General features: G+C 39.0%; 1 protein-coding gene across 1 annotated transcript in view; it reads left to right on the plus strand.

The window, feature by feature from the left end:
• Positions 1 to 2,626: 2,626 nt before the first annotated feature.
• The window catches only part of TNFRSF19 (TNF receptor superfamily member 19), a 75,304-nt gene continuing 63,913 nt past the window's right edge, over positions 2,627 to 14,017 (plus strand). The window contains exons 1-2 of the mRNA XM_004386577.1: positions 2,627 to 2,695; positions 6,075 to 6,185. Of these exons, the coding sequence (XP_004386634.1) occupies positions 2,627 to 2,695; positions 6,075 to 6,185 (180 nt within the window). The remainder of the gene's footprint in view (positions 2,696 to 6,074; positions 6,186 to 14,017) is intronic.

Raw genomic sequence — 14,017 nt, forward strand, 5'->3', positions numbered from 1 at the left:
TGTGAAGTCAAAATCATAGTGCCTTGACCTTTAACTTAATTTGCATATCAGTGATCGTCTTTAAAAAAGTGTACTACAGTATTTGTATGCTCTCCACAGTAGTTAGTATACTACCCTAGTACAGTCTTCTGTCCAGAATAATTGCTCAGTTATGGTATGCGCTGTTAACCTTTGTTCTCATATTTTGTGTAAATGTTTTGGTAACACCAGTTGCCATTGGGTTAACTCTGACTCATGGCAACCCCTTGTGTGTCAAAGTAGAACTGTACTCCAAAGGGTTTTCAATGGATGATTTTTTGGAAGTAGATTGACAGGCCTTTCTTTCAAGGTGTCTCTGGGTGGACTCGGACCTAAAACCTTTTTGGTTAGCAGCCGAGACCATTAACTGTATGATCACCCAAGCATTCCAGGTGCTTTGGTACTATACCCTTTTTTCCACATAGCTTAGTTCTATATAAATTATAACCCGTTGCCATCAAGTCGATGCCGACTCACAGCAGTAGAACTGCCCCATAGGGTTTCCAAGGAGCGGCTCTTAACCAAGCTCTTAACCATTGTGCCACCAGGGCTTCTAACATTATGCTGTCCTTGTGGCGTAGTGGTTAAGAATTTGGTTGCTAACCAAAAGGTCAGCAGTTCAAATCCACCAGCCGCTCCTTGGAAACCCTGTGGGGCAGTTCTACTCTATCCTATAGGGTCACTATGAGTTGGAATCGACTTGACGGCAATGGGTATACATAATTATACGTTTTTACTCTTTAAAAATTAGCAAATGTTATTTTGTTATCTTACTATTTTGCTTCTTTTCAATCCATGTCAAGAAGGAAGTAACCTGAAGCACACCTTTCAGAGAATGTAATTTTATCTTCTGACCCCAAGCCTGTGTCTACAGTAAATTGCATGGTTGAGTAATTGTGGGGTGATTTTGAGATATGCAAGGGGAACAAAAGCAGTGACCACGGAGCTGGAAAGTTTTTTTAAAAAGCTGTTTGAATCCACTCAAATGGGTCATCCATTCAACAAACATAAGATGACTTTTCCCATTCTGAGCATTTGCACTGCCGTGAGGGCCCGTGAGAGTGTAGTCTCTGGTCCTGTCTTCAGGCTCCCGCCCCCGCGCCCCTGCTTGCTTGTCCAGCAGTTGGAACTGCAGGCTGCCCAGCTGTGCTTCCTTTGTTGTTGTTGTTATTGTTTTTCTTGAGCTGTTTGGCCAGCGGTTCTCTGCTCTGGTTTCTTTCTAAATTGTCAGATTATCTGCTCTGGGTCTCTGTTAGTTTTGGAAGATTCAGCTTTCCAGGGAAACTGAGCTGTTGTTTCCTACCTGATAGATGGAGCCGCCAGATGGTTTTTAACCTTTTTTAAAATTTTTTTTAAATATAAATCTTTTCTCTTGACATTGTGTGGACCTGTAAAAAACAACTGGAATTGTTTCTACGTTTTAGATCATTTCTGGTGAGAATCAAGGGTTTTTTTTTTGTTTGTTTGTTTTTTACTTTTACTGAAGTATCAGATCAGTGCCTCAAATTCCATCACTTGGAAATGATTTTGAGATGGTTTGGAATGAATGTTTGTTTTTCTGCTGATAACTCATGTGCACTGTACTGGTTATGGGAAGAATTCATAAATGTCAAAAGTTAACTGTCTGCTTCTTGGTAGAGATGAAGGTTCAAGATGCAAGCATACTCTTTAGTAAACATAGCAGGTAGTTTTGCAGGGCATATGTGACATAGTATATTAAGGACAGGGACACTGGAGCCAGCCCGTCTGAGTATGAATACTGGCTCTTTCTCTTACTAGCAATGTGACCTTGGGCAAGTTACTTTAACCCTCTCTGAGCCTCAGTTTCCCCTTCTCTAAAATGGGGATGACAATGGCACCTACTTTCTAGAGGAGCTGTGAGGATAAATAAGTTAACATCGTAAGAACAGTGCCTGGTTCATGGACGTGCTTAGCAAGTGGTAATTGTTATTTTATCACTATTATTTTCCTGTTGGCAGAGTGTAAACCCATGTAAATGCAAGGTCTATATTGTCACTGTTTTCATGTAATTCTTTACTGGGTGAATGAGATTGGACACTGTAGAGACTTGGGTGGAAAATAAAGGCCTGTATAGCCTTGGAATTCAGAGCTAGTAGGAGTTTGCATATAATGTGTAGGCAGACAAAGTTTCAATCCTCATAACTTAAATTTTAAAAGAATTCATTATTATTTGTCTATGTATCTTCTAAAAATGTGGTTCTCTTAAAACATAAACAATATTTATTATCTAGCATTTATAGGAAATGGTAAATGTTATATGAAGCAGCCCTGATGGTGTAACAGTTAAGCACTTGGCTGCTAATGGAAAGGTTGAAGTTTGAACCCACCCAGTGGCTTCTCGGGAGAAAGACCTGGTGATCTGCTCCCATAAAGATTACAGCCTAGGAAACCCTATGGGGCAGTACTACTGTATCACATGGGGTCACTATGAGTCAGAATTGACTCAGTGGCACTTAACAACAACAACAAATGTTATATAGCAAGTACAATACTGTGCACAGCCACTCATAATGTTTAATGCTAACTGTATCTTCCTTCTTATCTTTATTTTAGAACTCTTCAACAATAATTACATTTAATAAGAGCAATGGCTTTAAAAGTATTACTGGAACAAGAGAAAACATTTTTCACCATCGTAGTCCTGCTAGCCTACTTGGTAAGTAAACTTCTCTTTTCTCTCATAAGAATATGGTGAAAGAATTCACAGAAGCAATGCCAAAACTGTCTTCTCTCTCTGATCTCATATTATTTTTTAATTCTTTCAAATTCCATTTGATCATTTTTGTATTTAATTGACAAGTTAAAAATTTCTGTTCAGTCTTCACATTTATAACAGTTGTTGAAATTGTTTTGGTCAAATTTAGATGAAGTCGTAAAATGGTAAGATTACTTGTAGCATTACGACAATGATGTTATGTTGAACTTATAGGTATGTCTCACATAATACATCCTAGACCCTAACAGAGAGTTCCCGAATGAAGTAAATGGTTAAGCGCTGGACTGCTAACTAAAAGGTTAGGAGTTCAAACCCACCCAGGGGTACCTCGAACAGGCCTGGTGATCTGCTTCTGAAAGGTCACAGCCTTGAAAACCCTATAAAGCAGTTTTACTCTGGACATGTGGGATCTCCACGAGTCAGAATTGACTTCATGGCAACTAACAACAACAACAGACCCTAAATTCTAATTTTGAGCCCATAACTTATGAGGTTTGTGTAGGATTTAGAATAAATTTTTAAAAGAGCTATTACTTTTATGTAGTTATATCCATCTTGTTCCCAAATACCATTAAAGGCAGTTGGAGAATTTTAATGTTTGAAAATTTTACACAGAAGACCTATAAAGGTATTCAAAAATAATTGAATTTAAATTATTAATTATTTATTTAAATATGGAGATATAATAATGATCTATAAGAAATAAGAGTCAAATTGGACTCTGGGATTCAGGTAGATGTAAGAAAAACTTTCTTTTGTCAATTAAAATTGTTAAACATTAGAATAAAGGGGTCTAGGAAGAGATTACAATCAAAGAGATTACAGTCTCTATCCCATGGGGAAGAATCTTCTGTCTCCTTTAAACACAATCAAACTCCTCAAAGATTGGTAGTTAAGGTAGAGTTAAGGGAGGTAGGATGAAATTATCAGACCTTTAACCCCAAATAATCTTCCAGTTCCCAAAGTCCACCTTTTTCTTTCCTGCCTGCCCTAGAGGTTAAAGCATTAGTTTTGTTGAAGGAAGTTGGCAGATATCATTACAGATATTCTTGCTTCGAGGTGGAAGTAGTTTGTTCTGACTAGTTGCTGGTTATTATAACCATAAAAAACAATTCACTGTGCCTGTATGTGTACATCACACTGTGATAGGCATTGTGCATAACAACAGCCTCTGTTCCTCATTCTTCCTAAGGTTTTCAGCTTTCATTTGGAGAAAAAAAAAACCCGTACCTGTTGCTGTTGAGTGGATTCCAGTTCATAGTGACCCTGTAGGACAAGGTAGAACTGGCCTAGAGGGTTTCCAAGGCTGTAATCTTTACAGAAGCAGACTGCCACATCTTTCTCCTGCAGAGCGGCTGCTGGGTTCGAACTGCCGACCTTTCCGTTAGTAGCTGAGATATTAATCACTGCACCATCAGGGCCCCTATCATTTAGGAAAACGAACTTATAGTCAGACGTGTTCCTGAGGCCATTCCTACTTAAGAAGTTCAACAGAGTATCTTCATTAATTCTGAGATTCTGTTAATACCAACATTTTCCATGAATACTATTTGTTAAGAAGCAGATAAACACAGTTTTGTAGGATGATAGTATCAGTGGTAAATTTGTTTTTAGATAAAATAGGGAAAAAAAAAGTATATTTTGGATAATGACTTACAAACTTTGTTTTTTCCAAGTATAATCTTTCCTGTGCTATGAACCAGAGGTCCCTGGGTGGTGCAAAATGTTTACGCTCCGTTACTAGCCATAAAGGTTGGCGGTTTGAACCCACCCAGCATACCAAGGAAGAAAGGACTGGCGATCTGCTTCTGTAAAGACTGCAGCCAAGAAAACCCTATGGAACAGTTCTACTCTGACATACACGGGGTCGCCATGAGTCAGAATTGACTTGGTGGCAATTTTTTTTTTTTTTTAATGCTATGAACCAAAGTGTATGATTGGGTTCTAGTAAGTGGTTAAATGGTAATCAGTAAGAAAGTAAGGTCATATTTACATAACAGTTTTACTTTGAGGAGTTCTGACAGTTAGGCTGCTGTGGTCTTCTACATCATCATCATCATCATCAAGAATTTTACTGATCTTGTGATTGTCCAAAATTATATTTAGGAGGACGTTCTCCACGTAAATGTAGTTCAGCTGGAAAAGGCTGAAATGCCTACATCAAAACTGGGTGGCAGAGAAAATGCCTATGATATGTCTAAAGGATAATTGCACAGTTCTTGTGGTTATACCAATCCATTCTGTTTAATTAATTAATTTATTCAATTCATGATACACAAACCTGTTTGTATTTCTTCAACATTAAAAAATACAGTTTCGAGCTCAGAAGTTTCGGATAGTGGGAAGCCTCTGGCCTCTGCATGACTGCCTTTTATACATGTCACCACTTAGGCAGAGGAACAGCTCCCAAGTCATCTTTTACCTTAGGGGCTTCCGAGACTATCAGAGGAAGACAGCAAAGAATTCCAAGAGAAAAGGAGACTTCCTTTAGGGAGTGAATTAGTATTCTCTAGAATACAGACAAGAACTAGACTTACTGATTTATCAGAAAGTGTTCTTTCTTTCTGTTCTTGTTTTAGATTTTTTATTTTGCTTTAGATGAAAGTTTACAGAGCAAATAAGTTTCCCATTCAATAGTTTGTGCATAAAGTGTTCCATGACATTGGTTGCATTCCCCACAATGTGTTAGCACTCTTTCCGTTTCCGCCCTGGGTTCCTCATTTCCTTTTGTCTGGATTTTCTACACTTTCCTGCCTTCTCATCTTTGCTTTTGGGCAAATGTTTCCCTTTTGATCTCGTATAATTGATTGTTCTAAGGAGCACGTTCCTCTCGGGTAATTGTTGTTTGTAATATTGTTTATGGGCCTGACTAGTGTCTGGCTGAAAGGTGGTCTTTGGGAATGGCTTCAGTTCCAGATCAGAAGGGTGTCTTAGGACCACAGTCTCGAGGGTTCCTCTGGTCTTTCTTTCTAAAGCGAAAATTAAATTTGCCTGGCATTAGGAGTTCCTGAGCAGCACAAATGGTTAAGTGCTCAACTACTGGCCAAAACGTTGGCAGTTCAAACCCACCCAGAGGCACCTCAGAATAAAGGCCTGGTGATCTGCTTCCATAAGGTCACAGCCTTGAAAACCCTACAGAGCAGTTCTACTCACGCACATGGATCGCCATGAGTCAAAATCGACTGGAGGGCAACTAACAACAATGACACTGAATTAATGTTTGAGTTCAGTGATTATGTGACTAACACTAAAGATGTTGTTCCTTTCTTGCAAAAAATAAAGTATTTTAAGATAAAGTTTTGTTACTTATTTTTTTCAGTCATGTAAAGTGATTTGTGAAACAGGAGACTGTCGACAACAAGAATTTCGGGATCGGTCTGGAAATTGCATTCTCTGCAAACAGTGTGGCCCAGGCATGGAGCTATCTAAGGTACATATGGAATACATGGGACGCATGTACCTGTATTTTAAAATACATTCTTTTTAACCAAATTCTTTAATACTAGCGACTCTCTGGATATTATGATAGGATTTTTGGTTCATTATGTTAGTTTAGCAAAAATATTATACAATTTTCTTTTCAATACTTTTGATGCGTGTATAAAAAAATTGACTCTAGTAACCAGAATTCAACAAATGTCAGTATTTCATATATTTTAGCGTGTACAGTGGAGTCCCTGGGTGGTGCAAATGGTTAACGCACTCAGCTGCTAACTGAAAGGTTGGAGGTTCGAGTGCATCCAGAGATGCCTTGGAGGAAAGGCCTGGTGACCTACTTTCAAAAAATCAGCCATTAAAAACCCTGTGGAGCACAGTTCTACTCTGATGCACATGGAATCACCATAAATCAGAATCAACACAAGGGCAACTGGTGGTTTAGTTTTAGTGTTTATAGTATTTCATTAAAACAATGCAATTTTTAAATTTTATTTGCATGAATTAAAAAGAATCTATAGTAAAAGTGCTGATAACATAAAACACTAGTAGTGCTGTCATTTATCAGGCCTGCTTTCTCTTGAAATGAGTGTTACCGTTGCTGGTCAGGGGGTAGAGAGGACAGTGGTGTCTTAAGTACAGATGCTCCAAAGTAGAGTTCTTTGCTAAGTCAGGGTTTTGAACATTCCTCTGACAATACATGCAAGTATTATTACTAACCTCGCCAACTGTGCATATGTTATTCCCAGAAGCACCTTAAAGATACTCGTTTTAACCACTGTCTGTTGGAAAAAACAGTATTTTATAGCACGGTAAATTTTACAGTTCTTGAATATTCTCGGGAAGCTTTCATTTTTGTAAACTATATATTCAGTTGCTTTATTTTCTGACCTTTTGAAGAAGTTACTAGTTGCAGAGTGTTGATGTATCTTTTTGTTCTAAAGAAAGCATCAAAGTCTTCCTGTTAGAAAAGGAACAATCGATTTTTCTTTAAAGTGACTTTTAAAGGGAAGTGCTTTTTCCATAGAGACTGCCATTCTTTACAGCTGAGTCTTGTCATTCATAGATTTGTGATCAATGATGGGCACACAGCAGGAAACAAAGTCGTCTGCATTCCACGGGGAGAGGCCTCTCACTGGGGCTGGGTGTTGTGTTAAGTAAATGGTGGGCTTTCAGCATCCTGGGTTTTACATGTGGATTAAAACGGGCTGACCCTGGAGCCCCTGTGTGATAGTTAACTGTAGCATCTCAGTAGATAGTCTTCAGTCCTGCCGATTGTAGGAACTTGCATTTTGCGGAGTATTTCAGGCTTTGTTGGGTATAAAAAGATCCACATATCTAAAATCAGTGAGCAAAGGAGCTACCGATTTGATAGTGCCCAAGAGGAAAAGAGACAATGCTGTTTCCACCCTCAAACCTCCTTTCCCACCTCTCTGTGAACATCTGAATTAAACTTCACAGATTCTGAGAGATGAGTAAATAAATCCTCCTTACCTTCATCCTTTGAATCTGAAGAAATGACCTCAAAACAATTTCTGGAGAAGCAGATGCACAGATGAAGTTTCACCAGCTTTAACAGTTTTATTATTATTATTTAAAAAATCCATCATCTGAGAACATTATTCGATAACAGTTTCTGTAGTTCATCATTTCCCATGAATATCCAGAAGAAATATTTTTCTTTAAGTAGCAGTCTATCTTAAGTATTGCAACAGCTGTCCAACCCTATTATGTTGGAGGGAGGCCACCAAAGGGAAGTAATCTAATAATGGAGCCACGTGTACTTAATTCATTTATTAATATTTCTGTTTCAATACTTATTATCCTTTATTTTTTCATTAAAAATAAAGACCAGGACAAACTGAATGAGAAAGAATAAAAGTAAAGATAATGACGTCACTTAAAAACTGGATTCTTAACACTCATCAGAGGCGCAAATGTATAGATGTTGCTTCATGGCCCAGTGTGTCCACCTTGAGGGCAGGTAACCCTCTTAACCAGTGTTGAATCCCTATAGCCAACAGAGTGCTTAGCTCCTAAGAAATACCTAGTGCTTGCTTGCTGACGAAATGAATGAAATCAGCCAACCTCAGATATTTTTTGAAAAAGAAAAAAAGTGACACTTAAGTCAAATCTAACCGAACCAAACCAAACCAACTGCCATCCAGCCAATTACGATTCATAGCGACTCTATAGAGATCCTATAGGACAGGGTAGAACTGACCTATATGGTTTCCACAGCTGCGAATCTTTACAGAAACAGACTGCTACAGTTTTCTCCCACAGAGTGGCTGGTGGGTTTGGACCACCAACCTTTCAGTTTAACCACTATGCCACCAGGGCTCCTTAGTAATATAAAAATGAATGGATTTTTGTGTTTTGTATATGTTTGTGTGTGTATGTGTTATAAATAACCTACTTAGCTAAGACTTTTATCTTGGTTAGCTCATATAAATAAAATTAACAACCAAGCCTCGCTCATACCCTAATATGCAGGAGATAAGAGAGGCAAAGGATTCAAAGAGACAAATAAAAATACAAATATATTTTTATTTCCCAATTAACTAATCAAGGCAAAGGCCTCGAACTCTTTGTACGCAATTACTTTGGGGACTAGAATTTCTAAATTGTTGATTCATGAAGTTGCAACTCTGTCTTCCCAGGCTGCCTGTATTAAATCTTTAGCAATAACATATATCTTTCAGAGGAAAAGAAAGTAAGTTCTGAGTATATTAAAATCAGATAAATCACGTAAAGTAACTAGCATATTCAGCTCGGTTAAGTGTCACTTCCAAGCTTTACAAATCAAGGGAAATTTATTATTTTGACTAAGAATAAGCTTTTTATTGTCACGCAAATACATTTTATTTTTAATTTGGAATACTAAATGTATAGCTTTGAGGGACACCTATAAAGCTGTAGAGAGACATATGAGTCTAAGAACCCTTAGCCTTTTTAATTGAGGCTTACAATTTTGGTTACCTTGTGGGTTTGAAATCTTGAAAGCATGTAAACATTTTAAAGTTAGTTCTGAAAAAAATAGAGATAGTGCATTAAATTATTGATATCCACAATTACAAAAGTATAAATGTAAAGTTTTCTTTATATTAAGGGTTAAAAGAAAAAGAAGTACATTTGTACTAGATGTAAAAGCTTTCAAATAACCTTTATTCTAACATTATTATGTTATTTCTTTTGCTGTACTAAGCGTAACTTAAAACTCCTGTCCACTTTTCTAATATCAGATCTTTCTAACCAAAATTACAAACTCTGGTCGCGGGCATTAATACTCTGCAGTTCTTTCAATTACAAACATGTATCCGTGTCTTAAAACGAAAGCTTGGGAATGCTTTTGGTAAGCAGGTGTAGTTAAAATTTCCGTCTGCGGTTTTATTACTCCTAATTATTATTTTCTTTGGAAGTTATTCAATTCTATTTTTTCTCAGGGTGTCTGGGCTTCATTTCCCATTGTTAGATCTCTACTATTTAGAACCTGTGCTAGGGGCTTACTGGAAGCTTCTGGGTAGAGTCTTGGAGGCAGGGTGAGCCTGGCACGCCCCAGAGAGTGTGGTCAGTGGTTTCCCCAGCCTCTTTTCACTTCCTCTCGGATAATAGATGGTCAGACTCTGTAGAGTGGGTTCCATAACACTGCTGTTGTTTATTTAGACTAATACCCTCCCCTTCTTTGGCCATATGTCTAAATTGTTATTATTCTAACCTACCAGCCTGGACTCTTTGGGTCATGTTCATCTAAAGGATGTTTCTTAATATAACAAATATGGACTATCTCTCAAATGTGTCTATAATTGTTATTCTCTACCTACATATCATGCAACCAAAGTAGATAATATTGGCTAATATTTATCATGAGCCACGTACTATCTACATGATTTTCATGTATTAAATAATGGGATCCTACACATTCTTCTTAGATGTTGTTGTTGTTGTTTTTAGCTGCCCTTGATTAGGCCTCAACTCACATGACCCCACGTGCAATGGAAGAAAATGCTTCCAGGTCCTGCAGCATCCCCATGATCAGTTGTGGATTGGACCATTGTGATCCATATGAGTTTTCATTGGCTGATTTTCAGAAGTAGTTCACCAGGCCTTTCTTCCTAGTCTATCTTAATCTGGAAGCTCAGTTGAAACCTGTTCAGCATCATAGCAACACACAAGCCTCCACTGACAGACAGGTGGTGGCTGTGCATGAGGTGCATTGGCCGGGAATTAAACGCTGGTCTCCAAAATGGAAGGCGAGAATTGTACCACTCAATCACCAAGAAAATGCCCCTTATTTCGTACATAACCTGGTAAATCCGTTACCATGGAGTCGATTCCAACTCATAGTGTCCCTATAGGAAAGAGCAGAAGTGCCCCATAGGATTCCCAAGGAGCGATTGGTGGAGTCAAAATACCGACCTTTTGGTTAGCAGATGAACTGTTAACCGCTGTGCCACCAGGGCTCCAATTAGGAGTACAGTTATTCCCATTTGATAGATGGAAAAACTGAGGCACAGAGAGGTTATTTGTCCATTGGCACTGCTAGTAAGTAGCAGTGCCGGGATGGAAGGTGGTGGAGCCACTTGGGGGCAATGAGCTACTCTCATTTTGATATTGCTGTAGTACTATGCCGTCCAACAGAACTTTCTGCAATGATGAAAGTTATGTCTGTGCTGTTCACAATGGTAACTACTAGCCCATGTGGTTAATGAGCACTTGAAATGGAGCTAGTATCGCTGAGGAACTGACTTTTAAATTTTATGTCATTTTAATTAATTAAATTTAAATTTAGCCATATGTGGCGATGGCTACTTTATTGAAGAATGCAGCTCTAGAATGATGAACCTCCCTCAAGAAATTCTGGCTTAGGACCAACTTCTAAAACAAAGAGCTGTCCGAATCATATTGCCCTAACTGCATGTGTAAGGCAGGAACTGCCTCCCTGGTCAGCCTTCGTCCGGTCCTTCTTGTTCCAAACTGTCCTTCTCATTGCCAGCAGTTTTCTACCACAGCTCTGTCTGTTGCTCCTTGACGCCGCACACTAGTGATATGCCCGCGGTCCCTCCTGTGGCACACTGAGCCATCGCATCTCAGCCAGCACTTTGAGTCACCCGTCTTCCTTGCTGAAAGCCCCAAGCATCACTTCTCAATTAGCTTCTTTTTTAACCATTCATCTTAATAAACAAGTTAATTTTCCTTGATCCTTGGAAAAATATATGACAGATTACTGAGCCATTTGGAGTTTGTTTTGAGGATTTTATTCCTTTGAGCCATTTTTAATCTCTCTCTCTTCCATTGCAATGCCGAGTTTTTGAAAGTTTATGTGAAAGATAATTAAGAATGTCATTTTTCTATTTCTGAGGCAAAAACACACAATCTGGTTTATGTTGCTCCGTAAATAGCCTCTTCTGGGTGTTTTGAACCATGAGTGTGCTTAATAGCTTTCCCCAGCCACGGGGCATCCTTTCAGTTTGTGAAAATAAACATCTCATTGGGATATGTAGGGGAGAGCGATTTTTATTTTCTTGAAGGAAACAGCCACATGAGACTTAATTTTCTCTGTCTAGAATTTGCCCGGCTGTGACTCCTCCTCCTCACCAAGTATTAATGCCAGCAGTATGCTTTTAACATGATCACCTCACAGCAGTAAATCAGGAAACTAGTTTTTGCATGAACCACTTGAAACAGGCTTCAACTCTATGGCACAGTTTTCAAAGCAAGCTTTTCTAATCAATTATTGGGATGACTTTTGTTCATGTGAAAAGATGAACTCGTGCAAACAACAACATACTTTCCTCCACATGGACCAGCTTCATACTTTTAAAGACAGCACCTTTTTTGAAAATTGTTTTAGTCCCTATGAAGAAATTCACAAAAACATTCGTGTGACTTGTAAGCCTAAAAACAATTTATTTCTGCCATTTAATTACAGAGCTACTCACTATATTTAATTACACCTGATAGAGCTCCATGATGTTTGGCAGGTACAAGCTCTGGCTTGTAATTTTTCTTTAAAAAAAACTCAACTGCAGATTTTCATAAACTGAAAGTTGGGGGGGAAATATGTCTTTGGTGTTATTTTATTGAAGGAAATTAAAACGCTGATTTCTAAACACCCATGACATAAATCTAATTTGTCATTTCCATTTCTGTGCCCTAGATTCTCTCCACAAACAACCTTTTATCTGTCCAAATTTGAAATTTAACATTTAACTTTTAAAGTTCAAAGAACCAAAGTTAATAACTTATTGGCTGTACAAATAAACAGTGCTTGTGCCTTGAGGCCTCAGAATGTGTTTCATGGACAATTGATGGTCTGTGAGGAGTTCTCACGTGGTCTGTGGAACCAGTCTAAAACGGAGGTGGCATCCACCAGTGTTTTTGTTAAGTTCTGGGTTTGCAGAGGGAGAAGAGAGAGAAGGGGATTTAGGGACTGTTTACTTTGAGCCATTTTGCTACTGGAAAGCCACCAAATGTGGTTTAAAAACATTGGGCAGAGTGACAGAGCTACTGCGGCTGCCAGCTTGGGTGGAAGCAGCTGTCTCTTGTCCTGGAACACAGATAAGGGAAGCTGCTCCCAACCACCCCCACCCAACCGAGGAGGAAGTGCGCCCAAGGACTGCTGTGCCTGACCAAACCCAACCAAATCAGTTGTCGTTGAGTAAACCCCAACTCATGGTGACCTCGTGTGTGTTAGAGTAGAACTGTGCTCCATACGGTTTTCAATGGCTGATTTTTCAGAAATAGATCACCAGGCCTTTCTTCTGAGGTGCCTTTGGGTGGACCTAGCTGTTCACCATTTGCTCCACCATTGCTGTAGGCTCTGGACAGGCTTTTGCTCCTTGGAATGAAAAGCTCTAGAAAGCTTGCGTTAAACAATATTTATTTACCCATTTGTTTATTCAGCAAGCATTTATTTATTGATTACTGGCCTATTATGTACTAGGTACTATGATCAGCTTTTGGGAAGGAGAGGGGGAGGGAGGTGTCAGATACAAAGGATTGTTCACTTCTTGAATGATTTTAGGTGGAAAGTAGAAACCCTATGACAATCCATTTTTAAAAAACATTCACACTATTATATTATCCATGTGTATATTTTCCCACCTTAATTTTTATTAATAAAAAGATATTTTCAGGGGAGCCCTAGCTCCTTCCTTCTGACTTTTCAGGTACATAATTTTAAGGTCATAATTTCAAAAATAAAGACTACAGGCTATTTTAAAGCTGAAATGCTTCTCTACCATTTATATTAGTGGTAGATCATGCTCCATAAAAACGAAGCACATATACCTAATGCTGAAGCCCAGGCCACATGATTGACTTTCTCTTCCCCATCCCCACCCTCCTGCTCCTACTACTTATTCCCCTTCTCCCTACAAGCCAAGCGTGCGCGTGCGCGCGCGCACACACACACAAACACTAACACTTGTTGTTAGCTGCTGTTGACTCCCCAGGCACAATGGAATGAAATGCTGCCAAGTGTCCTGCTCCATCCCCATGACTGGTTTCATATCAGACTGTTGTGATCCATAGAGTTTTCACTGGCTGATTTTCAGAAGTAGTTTGCCAGGCCTTTCTTCCTAGTCCATCTTAGTCTGGAAGCTCCACTGAAACCTGTTCAGCATCCTAGCAACATGCAAGCCTCCACTGACAGATGGGTGGTAGCTGCACATGAGGTGCATTGGCCAGGTATCAAACCCAGGTCTCTTGCATGAAAGGTGAGAATTCTACCACTGAACCACCACTACCCCTCCACAACACACACACACATGCACATGCATGCACACACACACACACACACACACACACACACACACACACACA

Source organism: Trichechus manatus, unplaced genomic scaffold, assembly GCF_000243295.1.
Source record: "Trichechus manatus latirostris isolate Lorelei unplaced genomic scaffold, TriManLat1.0 scaffold00168, whole genome shotgun sequence".
Classification (NCBI taxonomy): Eukaryota; Metazoa; Chordata; class Mammalia; order Sirenia; family Trichechidae; genus Trichechus; species Trichechus manatus.